This window comes from Sciurus carolinensis, chromosome 7, assembly GCF_902686445.1.
Source record: "Sciurus carolinensis chromosome 7, mSciCar1.2, whole genome shotgun sequence".
Lineage (NCBI taxonomy): Eukaryota > Metazoa > Chordata > Mammalia > Rodentia > Sciuridae > Sciurus > Sciurus carolinensis.
The window spans coordinates 98,640,054-98,666,766 of record NC_062219.1 but is presented as its reverse complement, the minus strand read 5'-3'; the positions used below and the strand labels follow the sequence as shown (position 1 = coordinate 98,666,766).

The 26,713-nt window shown below is 33.7% G+C and overlaps 1 protein-coding gene across 1 annotated transcript in view; it reads left to right on the top strand.

Annotated features, from left to right (window-relative positions):
- Prim2 (DNA primase subunit 2) overlaps positions 1–26,713 on the top strand; it is a 283,327-nt gene that overhangs the window by 160,817 nt on the left and 95,797 nt on the right. The window contains exons 8-9 of the mRNA XM_047558364.1: positions 1,510–1,577; positions 24,931–25,003. Coding sequence (XP_047414320.1) covers positions 1,510–1,577; positions 24,931–25,003 — 141 coding nt within the window. The remainder of the gene's footprint in view (positions 1–1,509; positions 1,578–24,930; positions 25,004–26,713) is intronic.

Sequence of the window (26,713 nt, the reverse complement as noted above, 5' to 3'; positions counted from 1 at the left end):
TTGCAGTATTTTGGTGAGATGTTTGCTTGTTTGCTTTGTTTAGAAAAGACAGCTTAATTAGAAAGTATGCTATATAGTTGATAGATCTCACTGAAAAAGCTCTGTCTGCCTGCTCTGTTTTCAGAGAATTGACTTTTGAAATATCTAGATAAACCATTTAAATATTTTAGAGCATAATTTTGGTTCTGAGACATGAAATATCTTGAACAATGAAAATGACATTTTGTAGAGGGGTTTGACATTAACAGATACAGGATGTATTAAAGTGTTTTGTTTATAGAACTCAATAACCTTGATAACATTTATATGTCATGAAATACTACTGAAAGTGTTAGTTGTGCCAAAATTGCAGTATGTTAATTGGCTTACATTGTCTTTTAAATTAAATCAATAACTTTGTTGATATTTCCTTTATATGATTTAATAAAATGATGTGGCATTTTTGTCAAATTTTCAAAAATGTTTTTTAAAGAGATCATTTCATTTTTGTTTGCATAATATCACAAATTGGGTTTGAGGAATTAAATTTCTGTTTTCCATTTTGAGAAAATTTTAATGTATGAAAAAATCAGAATGAGGATATCCTAAATAATACCATTGACTATCTTTCAGTTTGTTACTTGTCTTAAGGTTCTCTTCTGTGAGTTAGTAAATAAATGTTTTATTAGTAGAATCTAAGAATTACTGATTATTATTAAATCAAAGAGTTATCTTCTAATTTTGCTTTGTTTTATTAGGCTTGGTTCAAGCTGATTACTTTGAATGTCTTTAAATTCTTTGTGACAATTTCTTAGGACAGAAGACAAAAATAGAGATACATAGAAATGTAACTAATATTTCAATAAAAAACAAATCAGAAGTTTATGCTTCCTTGATATACTGTTAGCTTAATGCATAGTATTTAAGACTGTAGTTCTCACCATTTCCTAGATTAATTTGAGATCATATTTCAATATTAAATGCTTTCAGTTATTCTTGTATACTTAAAAGATATTCTTGGTTCCTTATAGTAATATGATTGTCCAAATGAAGGAATGCATAGTAGAGTGAGTATATGATACACACTTCTGCAAATTACCAGTTTCATAGTGGCTTAGCTATAAATCAAAATTCCCCTTCTCAATGTCACCATTGCAGGATTTAGTACCATAAGATTGGTTGTTACACATATTAACATTTAAGAGTTTTATTTACGCAGGAAATATTTTCGTGAGTAGATGCTTTTTCATGAACTCAAATGCTCAAATAGGTGCTATCTCTTACTCTTTTTTTTTTTTTTTTTGAGTTCTAAACTTGGTAACATATTCTGTATCCTTAGAGTCATGTGGTTGTCTTTAATCACATAATGTATCTGCCTTTTATATAATTCCTTGATTTTAAAAAAGAGAAACATTTCTTCACATTTTATGTACTGCCTCCCTGGTCTGCTCTTCCTGACCCCATTTTGCATTTAGTGTTCATGTCTGTCCGGCCTTTGCTATTTTCATTAACTTTGTCTTCTTTTCTCAGTTAACAGCCAGGTCCTTGCCTGCTGTGCAGTCAGATGAGAGACTTCAGCCCCTGCTCAACCACCTCAGGTAATGGAAGGCACAGCCTTGCTATGCTTTGAAATGCAAGTGCACTAATGTGGGTGAAGTATGTTAAAGTGGTTAATAATGCTTTCAATTATTGAAACTTAAATGTTTTTTTCTTGTTTTACTCTGTTAATCAAATGGAAGTTCTTAATATCATGTACTTGTTACCCTCGACTTTAGGGTACTATAGAAAGCTCTTTTAATAAAAATATGTAGAACTACTTGATAAGTTTAAGTTAAAATGAGTAGAGATTACTAATTGTACAGAAAGATCTAAAATGAATGTACTATTTCTTTCACCATAAGGCTAAGGCATACTGTTGATTGATGGCAATAGATTAAATTAGTGGGGTTTGTTTTCTAAACACAAACATGGTATTTTAAAAATAAACTTAGAAAATGCAGGAAGAGAAAAAAACCATCATTACTAATCAGAAATAATTCCCCCCAATGCTGTTTAAAAACCCAGCATTTAAATTACACTTCTATAAAATTGTGTTTTTTCCATTCTTTTTATGAACATGAGATTTTTTCTTATTAAAATAATTATAAAAATATCCTTTTTAGTTACTATGATTTTTCTTATATGACTTTATTATAGTACATTTACATTTATCTCCCTTAGGGAGGCATGTGGGACCATTTCTGATTCTTTTCCCTACTGTAAATAATGCTGTATTCGAACTTTATATTTTAGTTCATTTCCTTAGGGTAAATTTTGAGAAGTAAAATTACTTTGTCAGAGTGTGAGCCATTAAAAAATTTAAGAATATAAGTATTTCTTTTTCATTTTTAAACCTTATTCTATTTATATTCTCATATTGTACAAGACTGCCCCTTTTACTATATCCTGAATAAGATGGGGAAGCCAAAATTGTTACCAATTTAATAGCTTAATAATAGACATGAGGTTGTTGTCAAATGCATTCAGTTATTATGAAAAGTGACTGACATTTTATTCATTATTTTGTTGTGAGATTAAGGATCTGTCTTTGTTCACTTATTAATAGCATTTCCTGTTTTTATTTGTTCTTTTTTTTGGTACTGGGGATTGAATTCAGGGGCACTTAACCACTGAACTACTTCCCTAGCCCCTTTGTTTGTATTTTATTTAGAGACAGGGTCTCACAGAGTTGCTTAGCACTTTGCTAAGTTGCTGAGGCTGCCTTTGAATTCTTGATCCTCCTGCCTCGGCTTCCTGAGCTGCTGGGATTACAGGTGTGCACTGCTGTGCCTGGCTTTTGGTTTGATCTTATGTGCTTTAGATATAATGAATAGTAATTTATATTTGCTATAAACTTAAAAAAGTTATTTTCTGTTATTCAACATACTTGTATTTACAAGTTTTATTTAGTCAAGCACCAATAATGTTTTCTAGTTTTTTTTTTTTACTCTTTTTAAACTTAGAATATCACTTTTCATTTGGAAGTTTTAATAGATTTTACTCTCATATCTTTGTTTTCCTTATTTTTCCTTTTTCCCTTTTCTTTCCTGTCCTTTTATTCTTCTCTGTTAGCTATTCTTTACAGGCAGGTAGTTTTTTAACCTTCTATATAACTGTTTTGTTGGAATAGAAGAGAGGGAGGGGATCAAGATTACTATTTTAGCAGGGACTGAATAGCATGCATATTATACGCAGTTGTTTAATTTTCTAGATCTCTGTTAAACCCAGAAATCATGTTTAAGTCTTTTGCCTAATCCTCACTCCTACCCATCCAAGTCTGTTGCTGATTTTTGTCTCCTCAATTTCTCTCTTAATGTGGTAGCCCATTGTCTGTTCTCCTTGATGCCTGCTTTCCCATCTAATGTATTTCATATCACTACCGTATGTGGTCATATTATCCCTTGACTTAAAATCCTTCTCTGCCTCTCCAGTTTAATTCTGGTTGAAACCTGAACTCCTTAGCTTGGCATATGAAACTCTACTGATAAGGGCTTACATCTGTCTCTCTCTTTGAACTCTTCTTTCAGTACTGGGACCCTCACTTCTAGTCCCATTCAATGGCATGAAGTTGCTCTAACACAACATTCTTTTGTGAACCTCTATGCCTTTGTAGATACTTTCCCTCCTGCTACTTCTGTTTATACATGTGAATTTATATACATATATAATCTTAAAATACATTTTAAAATGAATTTCACATGTAATATGTATTTTAAAACTTAATTTATATACATATATTTATATATACAAATGTATTTGCGCTTTACCCATTTCTACAACTTGCCTAAAACTTTTGCTTTTTTGCTTATCCTTTAAGACTCAGCTCAGGTGTCACCTCCTCTAAGTTTTCTCTCATTTAGTTCTCTTCCCCTTAGTCTGAATCAGATGCCTTTTGTTGGTATTTTCATAATATCCCAGGACCACATTTGTATTACAGAATTTGATACTGTTACTGTTTACTGTCTGATTTCCTCATTATCGCATGAGCTACTTGGCTTTGAACTCACAAATTCTTTTGTATTTATATTCCCAATATCTGGGCCAATGATATATATTAGGTGTTTTGTTGAATGAATGCAAATTATGTCAGTGATGTTTTATTGTTTTCTTCTGTGTGAGTTTTTGTATTTTATAAATCTTATTGTCAAAAATTCTTTCCTAAAAACCACTGCTTCAAAAGATATAAGCCTAGAGGGTTGAATCTCACCTCTAGTTAATGCCTGATTCTATGAGATAATGATGGATTCCCCTTCTTCCAACTCAGTATGGTGATTTTGTACTAGAATTTAGATTAACTACTGACACATCTCTTTGAGTCCTTGAAACTTGCACAAACTGTACTTTCGTTTAGGGCTTTTATTCTCAGTGGACTTCACTCATGATTGGTTGCTAGGCAACCAGGACTAGATGCTACAAGTAATATGCACCAACTGATGTTGCCTTTTTTATTATTATTAAACCAAATGTTTTTCTATTTTATCACCATGTTAGTGACATCTGTATGTAGGGTGGCAGCTGATGTGTGTAGTTTGACACTTCCTGTTCTATAAAGTGACCTTGTGATATGCCTTTGAAGCATATTGATTGCCGTTTTGACTATTCACATGTAATGTTTTTCTTATATCATTTTTTGTGTGTGTGTATGTGAAGAGAGGAAAGGATACTATTTGATCTCAGAGAGTCTAATGATAATCTTGTTAGGAAAAAATAATTATCATTGATTTGCATGAGCTATATAATTTAAATGTTACCTAGAGGGGATGGACATTAGAAGGTTGAGACTGAGATCATTATTAGGTGTAATTTTGTTTAGTGCCTCTAATGATCAAAGAGGAATGATGAATAGCATTTTAATTAAATTTGTCAATAAAACTAATTTGGGAGCTGATACAAATATCTGTAAACATTGAAGGAGCAATATAGAAAAATTTTCAAATTATTTTGCAGGACTTAGACACTCAAAGAGAATTAGTGTAATACTTTGCCAGTCTGATAATCCGGGATATTGCTTAACAATATGTGTTATTGAGACTTTTACAGTGATATGTCCATTTTTATTTTTAGTCAAACCTAATTCTCTAGTAAAAATTTAAATTATGCACAAAAAACATTTTGCTTCAATAGCTTATGGAAATATGATGTTATTTTGATTTAATAGTAACATCTACCCATTCATTATTTGCTGAATGCCCATTATGTACTTGCAATAAAAATAAAGATACAATCTGTTATCAAGGACCTTAAGAAATGGGACCATGACTTGTTTTGGTTTTTGTGCTTTCTAACATGGTAGTGGCTTATGTTGGATGCTCAGTGGGCTAAACTTTAATCTTACTTGGGGAATGTTTTCATTAACTAAGAAGAATAAAGGAAGACAAGGGGATTAGGGAATGGATATGGTTGCTGAGATGATAAGTTCAGTAGTTCCAGACATTTTAAGCTTGAAATGCCTGTGGGACATATATGGGGATGTGTAGTAGTAAGTAGCAGAATATAAACTCATAGTTTAAGAGCAAGGTTTATATCTCAGAGACTTGCTAATCATTGTTGTGTAGGTGGTTCTTAAAATCAGGAGACTGACTGAGATAACTAAAGTAGAGAGTGTATAGAGACACACACAGAGACACATGGAAATGGCAGGAATAGAACTCCCAAATATCAGTGTTAAAGTGACTTGTGATGGGCAGCAGTGGAGATGGGGAGTTGATTTAGAAACCATTAAATAGACTGGGGAGGAATCTTGAGTGAAAAAGGAACACAGCAAAAGATAGTAGTATCAAAGATGCTAAGGGAAATTTTTCAAAAAAGGATGGTAAACACTATCAAATGCATTAGGGAAGTCAGGTCAGAACTATACTGGTTTTATTAGGCACCTGGGAGCCACCAGAGACCTAGCCACAACATTGTAATAGCACAGGTATGAATCTGAGTTTTGGGAGAAGTCAAGGAATAAATGAGAAATGAGGTTATGGAGACATAGGGAGTGTAGACTACTCTTGTTAGAGCTTAATTCTGAGGGCATAGAACAAAAGACAACTGTGTCCTTGAACTTTACAGTTGAAGAAAGTGTTTTATTTGTTCTTTAAGATTGAAAAGATGAGTATTTACAGGTTAAGGGAGAAAGGAGACTGTGGGAGTGAGGGAGTAATCGAAGGGCAAGATTTTAGAAGTTATTGGAGTAGGACTAAGAAATCAACTGGTTGGTATTTACAAAGTACCTTCCAACCTAGATTTTTATTTCATACTCAGAAGAACCCAGTGAGGATAGTAGATGTTCATTTATCATTTATTGAAAATGTTTCAATTTTAAAGGTTAACAAGAACGTCAGGAAGTTCTCATTATGAAAGTCTAATTTTTCTAATAAAAAATACTGCACTTTCTTCTCCTCTAAAGAGATGAATGCTCAACACAGTGGGATATACCTGTAGTCCTGGCTACTTGGAAGCTTGAGGCGGAAGGAAGACTTGAGCCTAGGGATTCAAGAATAGCCTGCAACATAGCAAGACCTGTTTTAATTCATTCATCTGTTTTCTTTTTTCTTTTTAATTTTATAAGATGTTGCCATTTTTAAAATTGACACCAGGAAATCTTCAATTAGAAAAAATAAACTTGCTTATTAGATTTACAAAAATGTAAAATTCCAGAATGCCAGAAATTTTTATGAATCATTATTTCTGCTTTCCCTCAGTTATGTATCATTAGATATGTCATCTAGTAACCTACATCTCCCACTGGGACTCAACTCTCATCCTCATGGTTACATGTCACTGGATTTTAAAGGGTGAATTACTCCTCATTGTACTGATATTCTTTCTTTCTTTCTTTCTTTTTTTTTTTGGAGCTATATAAAGTTCTTTCAGATGTGTTCTCATGAATATAGAGTTTTATTGTAAACAAGTATTTTTGCTACCCTAACAGTAGTACCCATGGGATAAAATATATAAAATTGAATTAGGCTAGTAAGGGTGTGTGTTAAAGATTGTTATTTTTACTTATCTCACTTATAAATGTAAAGTATAAACAGATAAGACTAGAGAGGAAATCTTGCAGCCCATATTATACATGTGATAACTTTGGTTTTGTAATCAAAAAATTTTTTTTCCTTAAAAATAATGCCTCTGTCCATAGTGTTAATGTATTTCTCCTTCATTCCTCTACTTCAAGATATGGGGTGGGAGACAGCATGTTACAGATCACTTTAATGGTTGCTCTTATTTAACTTTTGGTCTTTAAAGAGTGTCTAATTTTAAAAATGTATCTGACACAATTTCTTCTAATTTTATCAGCATCCTTCAGCCCAACAATGAATTAGAAATCAAATAAAGATAAAATATGATAACAAAGAGTATTACTGAATCCATAGACTGTTTCACATAGCTGAACTTGTAGTGCATCTTGAATTTGTAAGGAGATGCTTATATTGACCTTTCTTTTAAAAATCATTTAAAACAATGAAAGCATCACCCTTCATTTAGTATTATTACAGACTAATTTCATAAGATTCCTTTTCCTAATGCAGTCCACTTGCCTAATATTGGCATGTTTCTGTTTATTCCATTTAAGAATATGCTGTCACAAATTTTATTTCAGGATGCAACTTCTGTAAGAAAACTTTTCCTAGTAACCATGGTACAGTGGTACAGTGGTACAGTGAAGTATTTTCTTTTTGAATTAGTTCTCATTTTTAATCAGAAAATTATGTGAACATTCATGTGTCTATGTGGCAAATATTATATGTTGGGGCTTCCACCAGTTGTTGGGGCTTCCACCAGTTGAGAACTGACATGAAAGCCTCATTAATGTGGGACACATGCTTGAGTTGTTTGCTAGTTCTTTCTCAGCACCTGTTTCCAGTCTCTGGCTGTGCCTTGAACTATTTTCTTTTCTACGTACAGCAGCACAAGGTTTTAGTTCACTGATTATTATGAAGGTTTTCCAGCTACCATGTAAAATATTAATAAATTAGAACATTGTTTTCCCTTATCAAATTATAATATTTTTCATGCCAGTATGAAAACCATTCATGTATTCTAAGAGATATATTTGCCAAGAGTGTGCATTTTGCTAGAATCAACCTATTGTGTTAAGAACCCTATAATAGATACTGATTATAAAGGAACTAGTATATGCAGTCCCTTAACTCAAGAAGTTTATGTTTTCAAAGGGAAAAAAGTCCAAATTTATGAACAGGAATACACACACACACATACACACACACACACACACACACACACCCCTACCTAGGATTGCTCTGGAATAGTGCTACAGCTTACTCAAACAGAATAAGAAAAAGATGTGAAGTCTTATGAGTGGCAGTATAGATTACAAATTTAATGTGATTTAGTGTTAACAGGTAAAATATATAGTCTGAATATATAAAATTTGGGAGGGGGAACAAAATTCATCTCCTTAATACAACTACTGGTTAGTCTCTTGTTCTAATCTATACATTTTTTTTGTAATTTTAATTTAAAGAGGATAAACTTTTAAACAGTTCTTTCACTTAACTAGGTGATAAAGTAGACAATTTTCGTGACTCTAAGCATCTGTGTAATATTCAGTTGAGGTTAGCTATATCTGTTTTTACTTAACCAAGCCATTTTATTGGATACTTAGGCTCCTCTGCTCCCTGAATAAACCTGTAAAGAAAAATTACATAATGGTAACTGTTTTTTATCAGACAAGGAGAAGCCTACTGGGGAGCACAAGTGCTGTTATGATTTCATGAGGAAGGAATTGCAGAATAGATGCTTTCCAGCAGATGGAGTTATGAACAAAGAACAGCAAACTAGGTGTCTCATAGCTTTGAAGGCTCAGGAGCATTGTTTAGTCTAAAGGTGTCAGATTGCCCAGATGAAAAAGTGTTAGCCTAAGGAAAACAACTCACTTGAAACAATGGAATTCAGAAAGTTAAATTTAAACTTTACTAGTATGTCTAGACTAGAACCTTTATACCCATCTTATCAACCGTCCTTTAGAAATTTAAAAAATCACACACAGTTTTAAAGTGTGTCTATGTAAGTACAATAAATATATGTGTGTATATTTAGAAATGACACTAGGATTTTAGATATGATTAAAATAAAACCTGGTAAGTTAATTAGTTTTCTAATACAGCCATAATAGATTACAACAAATTTAGTGGATTAAAATAATGCCCTTTTACTATCTTATAGTTTTATAAGTTAAAAAACTGATATGGGTCTCTCCAGGCTAAAGTCAAGGTATCTGAGGACTGTGCTCCTTACTGGAGGCCCTGGGGAAGACTATACTTACAAGCTTATTCATGTTCCTGGCTGAATGTAGTTCCTTGCAGTTGTGACACTAAGGTCCCCCCCACACTTTTTTTTTTTTTTTTTTTTTTTTTGCTTCTGGAGGCTGCCCATATTCCTTCTCCTTAAACCCATTTTCCAATAGCTCCTCGAGGCCTTTGTTTTGGGATCCCATCTCAGAATCTTCTCATGCTTTAAGTCTAACTTCTTTTGCTATATCCCTTTGCCCCCAACTTGAGTGTTTTCTGCTTTTAAAGACCTTTGTGATTATATCAACCTGCAGAATGCCCAGGATGATCTCTTCATCTCAAAACCTTGACCCTTAATTATTCTGGCAAAGCCTTTTCTCCATGTAATCTAATGCATTCATAGGTTCCAGGGAGTAAAGTATAAACATACTTGGGGCATATTATATCTAGTATTATAGTGAGGGGTTTTGGGAGGGAGTGGGAAGTGAAACAACTTTTTTGTATCACTTTTGATCAGTTTAACAAGTAATTCTCACTCTTAATTTATTTGGAATACTGAATTTTCTTAGATTTTTGTAGTTAGGTTAAATCAGTCTTAAAATTTAAAAATGGGGTAAAATGATTTTTTACAGAAATAGAAATAAGTTACTAATTTGCTTTTTAATAATATGCAAGATAGAAAAATCTTTCCTGTCTCTTCAACTGACTACTTAGTCAAGGCAAATATATACTTTGTAAGTAAATGACTTTGTGATGAAGTTGTACATAGTGGCTGTGACTTAATGGCAGTACTTAGTGTGAGAGCCATTTGGTAATACTTGCTTACATAACTTTTAGCATTCCAAGAGTTTATTTTTTAAACATATGTTAAGGGAACTCCTAACAGCATATGTATTTATTTCTGTCTTTGTAAGAATTAATGTATATAGGACAGAAATTTTAATTAAAGTCATTAGAACAAATCATGATGACTATTATTATATTATGATCCTTTGGGAGCACATAGCATCATGGAAATTACAAATCTTTGAATGTCACAGTGGTCTTGAAGCTTCTCTCCAACTAGACATTTTAGATTTCTCTTAGTCCTGTGACTCCAGAGTTTGTTAGGAATTTCTGGGTTATCAATGCTGGCAATTTTCCTGGAAAGCAAAATTTGTGATTTCCTATGCTTTTCAAGTAGTTTTATTATCTATAGTCATTAAGTTTCCTATTCAATCATTGGGTTTCTTTAAAACATTTGATTACCTTCTCATTAAATAATAAGGAAAATTAGTTGTTTTACACTGTTAGTCATAAAGCACTAATTCTAAAATGATAATGATGTTATGGGAAATAACTTTCTTAAAAGGCCTGAGAAAGCACTATGGTAGTTACTGTGATATTTTTGCAACAACCAAGTAACTTGTTAAGTGCCTGCAATTGAACTCTCTGTGGAGATGGGAATGTTGTATACCTGTGCTGTTTAATACAGGAGCCAATAGTTATTGAATGACTGAAATATGATGCATACAACTTAAGGACTGAATTTTAAATTTTATTTAGTTTTAATTAAAATTTAAATTTGCACCAATTTGCAACTCCACCAGCAATGTAAAAGTGTGCCTTTTTCCCCACATACATGCCAATATCTATTATTGCTTGTGTTCTTGAAAATAGCCATTCTAATTGGAGTAAGATGAAATCTTAGAGTTGTTTTAATTTGCATTTCTCTAATTACTAGAGATGTTGAACACTTTTTTATATATTTATTAATTACCTGTGTGTCTTCTTCTGTAAAGTGTCTATCTATATTGTGTACACCCATAGAAACAAAATGATGTACCCCATTTGTGTACAATGAATTAAAATGCAGTCTGTAAAAAATCAAAAGATAAATTAAATTTGAATCACCAGTTATAGCTAATGGTTATTGGATTGAACAATACTGTTCCATGTATATTTGAAATACATTTTGGTGATAAATCATGAAGTTTTTTTAATATCAAAAATTTGGGGCCCAGAGCTCCAAAACTGAGGTGGCCATGGAGAAACTGTATGATGGAATTGTTATAAGATGTCGTGGCTACAGAGGCTCATGAGGCTCCTAAACCAGGGTAGCTTTCTTACCTTATATGGATTTTGCCTCTTTGCACTTGAGCTATTTGCATTTCCGGAGGGCTATAGCAAAGACTCCACAGAGGAGGAAAACTTAAAGCTGCCCAACTGGTGAGCTGATTGTGTCTGAAATCTTTCAGATTGGACTGTTGCCACACGTGGCCTGTGATATTCATGTGCATGTACATGTAGAGTTAGCCTGAAAACTCCCTGTAGCATTCCAGAACCAATTAACCTGCATTCACTCCATGAAAACAGAATTCAATAAATTGGGCTGAGATAAAACAGACTACCAAGCCTCACCTAAGGTGTAATGCCCTCTCAGTTGTTTCTAATTGCTATTAGAAACTAGTGCTAGGAAAGATAATACAAGTTAAATAAAAAAGCCTACTTTTAAAAGTGCTACCTTGGTTCTTCACTTATTGCATGCATATGGTCCATTGGAGGACACTAGGAACAGTTATCAAATATGTACAGTAGTGTATTTCCTCAGAGCTTATTGAGGTGAGCTCCTAATCATCTAGTGTAAAATCACTTCCAAAATGCTTTGTCTCACTATATTTTCTAAATAGCAACATCAGTAGTTGTGTGATCATTTTTATACATTTGTTTATTTGCTTCGAAAAAGCAAATAATTTGTCCATTTTCTTTACCACTATCTCACCATTAATTATAAAAATGGCTGGAATAACAAGACCTTAGTAAGCACTTGACTGGATAAATGAATGTGTAATAGAAAACATTTAGGCTTTAAAAATTTACCATTTATTTAGTTTTTTTAAATTGCCAAGTGTTGATACTAAATACAATGCTAATTTGGACAAAAATTTGTTGAATTTTCTGATATTTCCAAGGGCAAGCTCCCAAAGAAAAACTCTTTACCTTTGCAGAAATTCAATGTTGGTTTTGGGACTTGGGACTAGTTTTGGGACTTGGAACCCTTTTTCATGGAATCAGGAATAGTCATGGAGGACAGAGAATGACTTCTATTCTTCTGTGACTTCAGAAGAGAAGCATATTTTCTTTTTTCCTTCCCAAAGATGTACTCAAATTGTGAAAACTTTTATTTAAAAACAAAAGCAAAACTATTATATACCTTGCTATTTTGATCTATGATACAAAATCCTTGAATATTTTGAGGCCCTTAGCATATGAGGCTTGCATATGAGACTGAAGGGTGATATATGAAGAAAGTGTATAATGTGATTTCTGGACTGTGACTTTTAGTAATAATCCTCATTGACTGCCCATCATTCCCTTCCATACCAACCAGCTACCACCAACAGAAAGCCCAAACTCCCAAAACATTATGTCCCTAGTGCTCTCCTATTTGGAGGAAACTGATATGAGGGGATAATACTAAAATGCCGTAAACCTGATAACTATTCTCAGAAGCATTGCACACTCTGTAAATTATTTGTGGGAGATTGATAAAATAATGTCAATCAGTTCAATGTGTTGATTCTGCTGGATATTAACAGTTTATTCCTCTGGTCCCTCACTTTTTTGTTACCACCCTCTCAGGCATCTCTTCTATATTAATCCATTTAACTCTCTTGGACCCAAACCTACAATGAAACAACCTCTATTAGAGAATTATTGTATTTCCAGTATGTACACTACAAATATAGAATAAAGAAATATAAAGAATTTCCTTATGAAAATAGAGATATTTGTTGGGGGACTTAAATGTGTAAGGTGAAAATACCTATGTTTGGCTATTGTTTGAATATAAACTATAGGAGTGAGTATACTTTACTTTTAAAATCAATTTTATAGAGGCTTACTTTACATGCAAAGAAATCCATTTTAAGGGTACTATTCAATGACTTCTGATGTGTAAGGTGCATATATTTTTGACACAGAAACATGAAATGCACCTTTAGGTCTATTTTGTTCATTAGATTGTTGTGGTTATAGATTGGAATAAATTAAAAATATGGACCACATGGGGGAAGATGAGACCAACCTAAAATAAAGTAGCAGTTTTACCATTTATAGTTCTTAACTAATATGGAAACTCTTATGGTCATGATTTTTATTGGATATGTGAGCCTCTTGGAATCACAGTTTCTCCCAGTTATACAGAAATATAGATTATTATATTGCATACTGCCTGATGGGAGTTTTCTGCGGAGATTTAAAAAAACAGAACTGAGTAAAATTCATGCTTGTGGAAAAATAATTTACATTCAATTTAAAGCAGAATTTTATTGATTGTGTTCTCATTTGGAATAACTGCAGGGAAAATCACCTGGACCTACACAAGTTTGGTATCATTTACTAGACTTAGCTGTAAAAAGAAAGTCATTTCTCAGTGGTGATGACTGTTGAGCGAATTTTCTTGTGGTATCCTTCACTGCAGGTAATGATAGATTATAGTTTTGGATTCCATGATTTCCTGCCCACCCAACATCCAAACTACAGGGATTATGCATTCTCAGTGTTTGAATGGCCTAACTTATGTGGACAGAGTATTTTTTTTTTAATGTCCAAGATGTTTAAAATTGATTGCAAAAGTGACCTATATGGGTGATGTACAGAGCCTTTGTTTTCCTCTTCTTGAAATTGTTTTTCCATTTGTGCCATGATTTCACCTGGCTTTATTCAAAGGGCCAGGTATGGAGCTTGGTATGTTTTTAAAGAGTGATGTAGGAGATTGCATTTTATTTTGAAAGGTGTCTTAGCTAATTTTAATGGTTCAAATAAATGTGTTTCTTTGACGCAGAGATCAGTTTTGATAACTTGTGCTGCTTTCTTGACTGCTTTGTTTTATACTAGTTTTAAAAATATGGATAAACTATAGCCTTCCAGATAGAAAGGAGTAAATAGTGTTAACCTTTTTAGATTCAAGAGTACTGGGAAATGCTTGACAAAGAAAGGAAATGTGTTTTGTATGTTATTGTTTTATAAACCTCAGAATCTCTATTTGTTGGTGGGGAAGGAGGTCATAGAGGCACTTCTCCAGGATGAGAGAGGAAATCTTTTTGCTGTTGCTTAGGATCTTGCTCTAATCCATATTTGCATCCCACCTTGCATGAAATGAATAAGAGAAGGGACAGGTGCAATTAGATGTTGAGGTGAATAAAGCAGCCCCAAAGACATTCAGATAGGAAAATGTCACAGCTTTTTTCCCCCCAAAGAAAACATTTAGGTATCTCCAAACTAATGAGAATTCAAGATTACTTCCCTAATGATACAAATGGCCAAGTATAGCTAAGTTAAATGCTTGATTCCCAAGTAAAAGGTTATGAAAATAAACATTATTTGCAGTAGACTTGAAGTGCTCTCTGTAGGACCCAGTGCCAGTTTTTATCTGTTTATGGCGGGCCGAGATTGATCTTAATTGGCAAACAGGAGTCAGGGTAAGAAGAGTGGACTGCTCTGTGCTGTACTAGTCCTTCAGAGAATCATTTGATTGTCTCATGTCATTATGTCCTCATTGTACAACAGTGCTGTCCAGTGGAAATTTGAGAACAACCAGTGTGAGCCACATATGTAATTTTCAATTACCCAAGTGAAATTAATTTTTATACCACATCTTATTGAACTTGTATCCAAAATACCATTTTGATAATGTAATTGATATGATTTATGTATATAGTGGTGCTGAGGATTGAACCCAGGGCCTCACACATGCAAGGCAGAGCATTCTGCTACAGAGAACTTGATATGATAAGCTGTTAATGAAGTACTTTACAATCCTTTTTCATATTAAGTCATATATTATGCATATTGAACATCTCAATTCAGACTAAGGGATATTTCTAGGATGCAATAGTTACTAGTGGATACTATAACAGCGCAGATCTACAAAACTGAATTTCACTTAAATCTTTCGTGTATAAGGTTAAATTTTTGCACTTGGCAAACTTCTGACAGGGGTAAGTATAGACTATAATGATAGACTCAAACTCTTTCAGATAATCAGGTTATTACAAGGACATTTATGTCCTGTCCTCCTATTTCAAGGTTAAGTATTTTATATTACAGTATCAAGAAAGTAGATAAATTATTATTTACTGGAATTTATGGGAAGAAATTGGTGAATAATTAAGAATAGAGAAAAGCAACAAAAATGTGTTTAAGTGTCATAAATTTAGGCCTGGATGAAAATGATGATGCTTACAATTATAATTTGAGTGAAAAATACAGTGATAAACTTTACAGACATCTTAATTTGATCTTCACAAGAGCCATTTGATGGTAGTAGTTTTATAATCCCTTTTATGATCCCTATTTACCCATGATTAAACTGAAAGAGATGAAATTTTATAAGAGTCCTACAGACAGCGAGTGCATGCAAACCCAGGACTATTGGTTTCTGTAACCTAAGCTCTTAATCATTCTTCTTTGTTACTTCCTTGTTCATTTATGCCTCCATGATTGTCTTGGACAAACTGAACTTGGAGAAGTTACATAAGTGAAGAATTGCGACTAATTCCTAAACCATTGCCGCAATTCTACTTCTTCTGTTTACTCCCTCAAGTTTTCATCAGTAGTCTGAAAAAGAGAAAATGATTGGAGATGTAATCACCCTTGAAAAGCTGACTTTTGCCCTCTCATTTTGTCAGTTATGCCTTGTGGCATTTATGTCACAGTAGTGGAGCTTGTGAATACCACTCTTGGAGCTGAGGTGTGATGACCCATCTTCTGTTAACGATCAGTGCCTCAGCATGAAAAGATTATTTTTTTTCTTAACCAGCTAATCTTGCCGTGAGACCCACAAATCCACTTTCGTATAATTTCTGCTTTTTGTTTTCAACTCTTGGTTTCAACACTCAAAAACAATTCCCTGTTGAGTGCTTCAGTGCTCATATTGATATTTGTGGTACATTGAACAGGACTTAAATTTCTTCTGTTTCTATAAAGTCCCGGAGTAGGTCTGCTTTTCACTTAGGATTCACAGATCAGACGTGTGCAGATATATCTGTTTCAGATTTATCTTTTTATATATCCACAGTATTTTTATTCTGTAAATTAGACATTTGTGTGATTGTGTGTGGGAAAACTCTGGTTCAGTGTGAATGTGATGAATTTTACCTTCTTGTTTGATCATCACTCAACCCCAGCATCCCACATTATTGGATTGATGTGATCAGGTTAAAAATAGATTTTTGTAAATTTGTTTACATAAATAGGCTTTGGATATTTTGGGTGTTATATCTTTCACCTGTGAACTTTAAATTATAAAAATTGTTAACTTTATAATTTTATGTTTACTGTGTTTTTAAGCTGTATTGGAAAACTGTGCTTACCTCGTACTGGTTAATAAGCCAGACAATAAGGGAGGAACAACTTCCTCAGGTGTGACTGAGTTTTAATTAAGTTGTATGCAAGTTTATTGAACAAATGCTACAGTAAAATTGTTTTTATATCATATTATAGATTAGGTACTTTATGACCATCACTTCAAAACAAAACCAAAAAATAGTAACAAATATTGAATTACTTCTGAGCAAAACATTTGTTATTAACCATTGCAATTCTGTTTTCTTAAAAAATACTATTATGCTTACTTTTAGTATTTACAACTTGATACAGCTTCAATTTTTCATTAAAACGGACTTAGCACTAAGTTATTACAAAAGGAAATAGGATAAAAGTTTGTTTCTTATTTTAATGGTTTTTGTTTACAGACCTATCTCACTGACTACCTCGTTTCCTATCTACCTAATCTGTTATTTTCTGCCCCCTTGCCTTTCTTCTCTTTTTGTCTGAACTAACCCCTTCATCTGTAAGTTGTGATTTAGAAATTTCCTTGGCTTTGCTTATTATCTCTTTCTGCCCATCCATCTACTAAATGGTAGCCCTTCAAATCCTAAGAAAAATAGACCTTTTTATTTTTTCGAAATGCTATCTCCTTATCACATGCTTCCTTTAAAACCCAACTTTCATAAAATAAAATTGCATACTTTTATGAACTTGGCCAAAGTTCAGAATGTTTTAATGGATACAGAATTTTTAAGCTACAAATGCTAAAATACTAAAACACCAGACATTTGAGTTGTTTGCAATCATATCCTACTTCAAAGTCTTGAAACTTAACATTATTTTCTGACTGCAGTCTCTAATTCTTCCACCTCACTCCCCAGTCCCTCAGTCCCGCTTATTATTGTCTTTCATCTTAGCCCTGAGTCAGTCTCCCAGATCACCTTGCCCTTCTGCCTTAGCATGCTTCCCAATTCAACCTAGACCAGTGTCAGTCATTTCAGCAACATTCCTAAAAGCATTCTAGAATCCTGTAGTCTGTTTCTAAAACTAACTCTATGCTCAGAACCCTTTGATGCTGCACATGGCTTATGTTTTTCTCCCTTCATTTTTAAAGAGACATCTCTGAGGATTTCAGAACAATTGTTTTGAACATTATTATGGCAGTTATCACATTGTGTTCCGTGGATCCTTTATCGATTGGACCTTTCCTTGATCAGAATGGTGCTTCATGAGTATATGCTGAGAGGTCTAGGACTCTTGACACTGTTTGTTGTTGTTGCGTTTAGAAAGTGTTACATCCAGTTAAGGACAACCAGGGTGTGAGTGTATGTGTTGCAGAAGACTGGGTGGGGAGAATCTGTTAGAGTCCGACAGTCTAATAGCATTAAAAATAAAAGCTTATTCTAGGTTTTACAGTTGGTTCTGTTTGGGCAGTGAAGGTGTTTGTTTTGCAGATACAATGCAATAAATGTTACATTTTAGCAAAAGTACACTATATCCTTTTTACAACCCATTGTCTTCAGATAGTATTCTTATGTATTTGAATAATCATTGAACCTTATCTTTATTATTTCTGCTACTTTTCTATAACTTGAGAAAACTCTGACATTTCACCCTTAGTGTGTTTTACCAATGTTCTAGTAAATAAAAGATCAATCATGCATAGAACTTGCAAGTAAATCCATGCAGTTCCTAATCCCTTACCATCCATAGTTATGAACAAAACAAGTTGGTGCATAGATTGACTTGCCTTTTTCCTTTTATACTTGTGGCAAATTAGTGGCTAACCTGAGAATTATGAAGATCCAATCCTGATTTTTTCAAGATTCTCTGATTAGCTAATCAAACATTCCTTTATATAGTCAGTAAAATAGTGATTAGGCAAATAATTTGAAATTTTTTTGACCCATAAACTTTTTTGGTGCACTGTGTTAAAAAATGACATTCATGATATATCTTACTTTATTCTTTTATGAAAGTTTAGGAGTAGAAAAGCTTTTATGTTTATTGAAATCCCCCATGTTAAAAAATAACAAAAAAATTCCACATTGGCAATGAGTTGTCCTCCAAATAAAGCTGAAATTATTTTAAATGGACAGAAACATTATTTTCTCCTGGGTTTATATGTTGGTATCTAGTTATAAATTTTTGTTGTTGTTGTTAAAATGTATTAGTACTGGACTGGGGTTCTAACTCAGTGGTAGAGCACTTGCCTAGCATGTGTGAGGCACTGGGTTACATTCTCAGCACCACATATAAATAAATAAAATAAAAGTCCACTGACAACTAAAAGAAATTTTTTAAAAAAATTGTACTAGTACAGTTTTATTTCTCCAATATAATCACCAAGAAATACCCATTTGTAAAATTGATCTATTTTTAAAGTCATGAAATAAGAATATTCCTTAAAGAAGAATTTAAGCTGTCACTATTTGGTGATGGCATGATTCTCTATTTAGAGGATCCAAAAAACTGCTCCAGAAAACTTCTAGACCTCATAAATGAATTCAGCAAAATAGCAGGTTATAAAATCAATCACATAAATCTAAAGCATTTTTATACATAAGTGATGAAACATCTTAAAGGGAAATGAGGAAAACAATTCTATTCACAATAGCCTCAAAAAAAAAAAAAAAAAAAAAAACAACCTTGGGAATCAATCTAACCAAAGAGGTAAAAGATCTCTACAATGAAAACTACAAAACATTGAAGAAAGAAATTGAGGAAGACCTTAGAAGATAGAAAGATCTCCCATGTTCTTGGATAGACAGAATTAATATTATCAAAATGGCCATAATTCCAAAGGCGCTATACAGATTTAACGCAATTCCAATTAAAATCCCCATGACATTTCTCATAGAAACAGAAAAAGCAATCATGAAATTCATCTGGAAGAACAAAAGACCCAGAATAGCCAAAACACTCCTAGGTGATGCAGGAGGTATCACTATACCAGACCTTAAACTCTGCTATAAAGCAATAGTAACAAAAACAGCATGGTATTGGCACCAAAATAGACAGGTATATCAATGGTACAGGATAGAAGACACGAAGACATACCCACATAAGTACAGTTATCTCATACCAGACAAATGTGCCAAAAACTTATAATGGAGAAAAGATAGCTTCTTCAACAAATGGTGTTGGGAAAACTGGAAATCCATATGCAGCACAATGAAACTCAACCCCTATCTCTCGCCCTGCACAAAATTCAACTCAAAATGGATCAAGGGTCTAGGAATTAAACCTGAGACCCTTCACCAAATAGAAGAAAAAGTAGGCCTGAATCTCCATCATGTTGGCTTAGGACCAGACTTCCTTAACAAGATCCCCACAGTGCAAGAAATAAAAGTAAGAATCAATAAATGGGATAGATTTAAACTAAATTTTTTTTTCTCAGCACAGGAAACAATCAAAAGAGAGCCTACAGAGTAGGAGAAAATCTTTTCTACACACACTTCAGAGCACTCACCTCCAAAGTTTATAAAGAACTTAAAAAACCTTACACCCAAAATACAAAGAACTCAATCAATAAATGGGCTAAGGAAATGGACAGACACTTCACAGAACAAGATATACAGGTATTCAACAAATATATGCAAAAGTGCTCATCATCCCTAGTAATTAGAGAAATGCAAATTAAAACTACCCTAAGATTTCATCTAACTTCAATTAGAATGGCTGTTATCAAGAACACAAGCAATAATAAGTGTTGATGTGGATGTGGGGAAAAAGGCACACTCATACATTGCTGGTGGAGTTGCAAATTGGTGCAACCACTGTGGAAAGCAGTATGGAGATTCCTCAGAAAACTTGGAATGGACCCACCATTTGACCCAGCTGTTTGGTTTAGAGCCAGTGGACTTAAAATCAGCATACTACAGTGATGCAGCCACATAGTGTTCATAGCAGCTCAGTTCACAATAGCTAGATTGTGGAACCAACTTAGATGCCCTTCAGTTGATGAATGGATAAAGAAACTGTGGTATATATACACAATGGAATATTACTCAGCCATAAAGAAGAAAAATTATGGCATTTGCTGGTAAATGGATGAAGTTGGAAAATATCATGCTAAGTGAAATACGCCAAGCCCAAAAAACCAAAGGCGGAATGTTTGATAAGTGCATGACAATATATAACGATGGGGAATGGCAGGGGTAATGAAGGAACTTTGGATGGTGTAGAGGAAAAAGGGGTGGGAGTGGGTGGGAATGGAAAAAAAAAAGAATATTCTTTTACCATTCATTAATGTAGCATGTATGTTCATTTGGAAACATGTTATATAAAACTGACAACTCTGAATGTAGCAGAGAGATTCCTCACTTTTCTTGGTCATCTGTTACAAATTTGTTTTAGAAACACCCATTGGCACCTCCAAATAAAAGCCAAAGATGCAGTTTGATTAGCTAACATGAATTGCTAAGGATTTAAAAAAAATTTTTAAAATTTGTTCCAATTAGTTATACGGGACAGTAGAAAGCATTTATGTACTTTGCTATATATCTTACATAAATGGGGTATAATTTCTCATTTTTCCGATTGTCATGTTGTAGAATCACATTTTTCATGCAAGTCGTCATATATGTTCATAAGGTAATAAAGGATTTTTAATTCTTCAATAACAACATTATTTGTTCCATTATCTTCTGAATTTTGAGCTTCTCCTCAATATTTATTATCACGAGGAAAAACAGTTCTCCTGGAAACAGCCTAATGACTTAAGAGATATTTGTTATTTCAATTTGTATTGAAGTTTTAAATCTAGTGAAATGGGTTTTATCCCTTGGAAAGTGAAATGGTATCTTAAGAGCACTCTGTTACTCAGCTAGAAACTTCAGTGTTGCTCTTACTGCTTTACCTCTTGCATCACATTGTATCCATTCTTAAAAAAGCTTTATGATGTAGTTCAGAGATGGAGTGCTTACCAAGCATTTGCAAAAATCTGAATGTATCTGTTGCCACTACTTTGCTTGAGGCCCTCAACTTTTCTTGCCTGATATAATATTGTTAAAAATATTCTTCCAATTTATTTTCCTTGCCCTTTCCTCTCCATTTTAGTCATTTTCCCATATTGTTTTCTTTCTTAAATGTAAACTTTTTATGTTAGCTTTCACCTCAAATATTTTCATGGTTTCTCATTTCTGGTAGAGAGAGCATGGGACACGAAGCTTCTCATGACCTTTAGGTATTTTATGTTGTGTGTGACAACCGCCCTCCAACCCTTCAGCTACTTCTTTCCATTACTAGTTAAAATAGCTGTTAAATAACTCTGATATTTATTAATTATTAACTACTCTAATCAAGACATAAGTAAATCCTTCTGATCATAGACGAGAAGAGAAATCCCATTCCTAATTCAAACATTTTGTACTTTCATTCAGGCAAATGTGTATTTCTTTATATGTCTTTTTTTACTTAGTATATTGCAGTAATCTAGGCCAACAACAACTTCCTTCTGGAATAGGAATCATTTGACTCCATTTCCACAATAACTATAAGCATGATAGTACATCATTTTACCATTACAGGGAATTTTTGTATTTATTTGTTTTCTCTGAATAATTCTGTTAAACATTATAAACACCACCTTCAGTTTATAGACAAGGAGCTGAGGCTTTACAAGTGTCAATGGCATTGCCTAGTACCTCCCAGCTGGGTCATGGTTCCTCTACAGGATCATGCAGTTCCCCCCTTATGTCCCATTATTTCTGTACTTAATTGTCAAGACTACAGTTGCTCTGTGTACTAGAAAATACTTTACCAATCTTAATTAGCACTTCAAATAAATTATTTCATTTGTTTTCCCCAACATACTTCTCTTTGTTAGATAGGTCTGACCTTTGTTTTGTTCTTTCTCTTTTCTTTTTTGGTCACACTGGGGATTGAATCCAGGGCTTTGTGCATGCTTGGTAAGCACTCTCACCAAACTATATCATAATCCTTTTTTAAGCTTTGTTTTGAGACAGGTCTCATGAAATTATTCAGGCTGACCTTGAATTTGCAATCCTCCTGCCTCAACCTCCCGAGTAGCTGAGATTATAGACATGTGCTACAACCCCAGCATGCCTGACGTTATTAATGCCGTTTTACAAATACGGATCATGCAGATCAGGATGATCAAATGACTTGCCCTAGTTTGTGTAGCAAAAACAAGAATGGTTTTCAGACTCCTTGCTTACTGCTCTTTCCTTTTTCCTATGCTGCTTGTTTGTTCCACTGTAATATACATTGGAAGGTGGAGTTCTTTTTTTTTTTTTTGCAGTGCTGGGGATTGAACCCAGGGCCCTGTGCTTGCAAGGCAAGCACTTTACCAACTGAGCTATCTTCCCAGCCCCTGGAGTTCATTTTTATTCTTGGGATTCCACTGAAATAATTTTCTGGTTATGCTCTGTGTTAAAATGTAGAATGTTAAAGTTAAATGACAGGTATTGGTTTAACTTAGTATGAGTTTTGTATCTTAGTACTACTCTAATGGAATAAATCAAATCATATGATACATTAGTTGACAGAAATTTGTTACTCAAGGGAGAACTCATACAAGAGAAAAGAGGTGTTTTAGGACATGAGATTGCAGAGAAAGAATAATTTTTTGTTCAATCCTTATAGGTTCTCAGTTGAATGAGATTCCTATAACAAAAGATAGATTAACAAGAGAAAAACAAACAGAAGTTTATTAACATGTATATGTCATATGTACATGGGAGACATCCAGGGAATGAATAGTTTTCAGAGAGGTGACTTTGAATTCCAGCTTTTATAGTATCTTCAACAAAGGGCAGTACATTTGTAGAGAAATGGCAAAACAAAGGAAAAGACCTTTGAGTAGCAAGGGGTAATGACATGTAAGAAGGCAGATAGGGTAGTTAGTAAAGTCTCTTCATGTAGATTCCTCTGGGACCATCTGTAGATGACAAGGGCCTGAAGTTGTCTTCGGTCGGTAACTTTTGTTGTGCCTGGTAGATGAGGGGCAGGACAACTTTTTTCTTTGTAATTCTGTATCCGGTTTTTAGGAAAATGGGAGAGATCTTTCCTAATTCTGATTTTTCTTTAATTATCTTCAGTTCACTGTCCTTCATATTTTGGGGCTGCATATTCTGGTTTCCCTCATTCTGCTCTCAGAGTAAGTCTCAGGCCCTTCTTAGCCCACAGACAGAGGACAATGGGAAGGGAATTCTCTACTTATTTCTGATAGTCCCCTAGCTCCTTGCCTGCAGCATCCAGACACACTACTGTAGTTTGCTTCATAATCCATATCCTTTGTTTCATCATTAAAATGAATTGTGGAAAACGGAACTTTTGTCTAGAGCATCATGAGTGTATAGGTGGTTCAGGAGGAAAAATCTGTACTGAGCAGGCAGAGAGCCTGGCATTCTTTATAATCATAATGATACTTCACTCCAGGATTTTCCTTTAGTTGTAGTGTCTGTAGAAACCATGGCTTGATTGTGGTTTTCTGTGTACTCTATGAGCTGTTTTTTTGCCTTGACACACCTGAATGTACCTGACTCTGTGTTCATGGAGTTGGCCATGAATAATATATTATGTCAAGGAGATGAAAAATTACAAAGGTGGATGGCTTTAGGTAGTGTATTTCAAGTTATATTTCCTAATTCATCAACAGTACCTTTACTTACACATTTAGTATAGGGAACAGGATGGCGTGGCATAATGAGGAAATGGGAAATTAGAAGTCAAAAGGTTTAGTTCCCACTGCCCTGCTGACTTATGTTCTCATCTTAACAAGTTTCTAACTCCTCTGAGCCTCCATTTCCTCATTTGTCAAATGTGAATAAAAACATTCTCTCAGGATGATTGTAATGATTTAGAGAATGTTGATGAAATCTCCTTGAACATAAAGAGCTATCAAAATATTATTTAATAAGAAATTGTTCGTTGGGCCCTTTAACAAAAATGATTTCAATGCAGATCTCCTGTCAGTCCTGAAAGCAGACTTGTCTCTATTCCACAGATAGGAACCTGGAATGGAGTGTCTCAGTAGCTGGTCTGGGCCTGCTGTTTCTGTTTTGCTGTGTTGCTTTGTTATAATAAGGGAGAAGTAGCAGAGGTTTGAATTTTAACAGCAATTTGGGTTATGCTTCTGAAAAATGGAAGTAGTGCTCTACACTGGGAATCAGGGAATCCAGACTGTTAGAATATTTTTGTGTTATTTTTAGATGTTACTTAAATGTGTTTTAGTAAATGCATTTAAAGCACTGTATTTCTGCTATGGAATATATGTAAAGTGTTTTCTTATCAGGACTTTATTAATCTTTATTAGAAAGAAAAATTTCCTTTGAAGTGATCAAAAGTATTTCAGAAATCCTATCTTAACACTTTGTTCCTTTTGTTTTTTCAGTCATTCCTACACTGGTCAAGATTACAGTACACAGGGAAATACTGGGAAGATTTCTTTAGATCAGATTGATTCGGTAAGCATCATATCCTTTCAAACTCACACCTTTGTTAAAAACACAGATTTTTCTCAACCAAAGATTTTTGGGTGGGAAGATGGGAAAGAATGTTCTTTCATTGCTTACTGGAAACTTTTAAAGAAAATCTCATGCATATGTATATGATTTTTCTTTTAACCATTGGAAAACCAGTTAATGAAAAAGTTGTTTAGAGTTTAATGAGCAATTTGAATCAGAGTTGACACAATTATTCCAAAATGGAATTTTAAAAAATAATGATAACTAAGTGGCATTTATGTGTTAATATTTAAATACCATATACACTTAGGAAAGGAAAAATGGGAAACATTAGGTGAATAACCAGCTGGAGCAAAAGATTCCTATTGACATAGTAATAAACTGAGCCCCTCCTCCCAGTGTGTGCTTCCATGGCATTTGATTTATGCCCTAGTTAGAGTCCTTATTATATAATTTTTTAATGAGTTTTATATGAGTTCAACTTAGAATATAATTTTTGATGTCTTTTTTCTTAACTGAATTAAAGGGGAAATGATATCTTATTCATCTTCCTGTTTTCTAAAATACTACATAAATATTCTGTTACATATAATCAAAAAGTGATTAGTTGTCAGACTTTGAGGGGATCTTGCATGTTTATACTAAGGATATTGAATATTCATTTTTTTTTAATTAGGACACTGGTTAAGAAAAAATAATTACAAAATAAATAGTATAAAGGGTCAAAAACGGCGATGTGAAAATGTCCTGAAAGGCTTTCCGGTGGTCCTGCCAGGGAGGATAGAGGTCTGAATGAACCAAGTTGGGGATAAAAATTATAATAATTAGAATCTTTTTCAAAGGTTGAAGAAAAATGGGATGTTCACTAGAGGGAGCAGCAAAATCAAACAAAGTGAGCCCTGCTCTTCCTCACAAAATGAACTTGCTGAGGAATATGAGAGCAGTTAGAATTCAAGTGTAGGGGGAAGGATATTTCAGGAAGTCAGAATGCAATTGAGATCATAAGTTGAAACAGTTGAATTAAAAATGGGTAGTGATATTTCATTCTGACACTGAAGGAAAGATCTGCAGTTTTTTATAACTATTGATTTTTTTAACACATTGATTTGAATTTTCCTTTTGAGAATGATTTCTCTTATTTTTGTGTTATACTCTATATTTATTTTATGAATTCATCTATTACCTAGTAGTTGTACTTTTGAACATTTATTTCAGGGAAATGATTTCTTGTGTTCACACTTCTTCAAGAATGTTCATAACAAGTGTATTTGAAATAAAAAACCAGAAATACCCAAATGTTCAGTGAGTGAATGGTTAAATAAATTGTGGTATATCTATACCATGGAATACCACTTGGTAAAAAACAAAGAATGAGCATAGATTTAACAGATTAGATACATCTTAAGGGGATTATGCAGATTGAAAAAGCCAATTCTCAAACATTATGTATTATGTAATTCTATTTATGTAATACCCTTAAAATAGCAAAATTATAGATGTGGAGATCAGATTAGTGGTTGCCAAGGATTATGGAACTGGGGAGGAGGTGGCAGAGCAGAGTGTAGAAAGCAGGTGGGGTGGTTATAAAAGGGAAACTTGAAAGATTCTGATGGAGATGGAATTATTCTGTACCTTGGTTGTGGGAGTGGATGCATGAACACACACATGTGGATAAAACTGCATAAAATTAAATACCCATACAACTGAGGA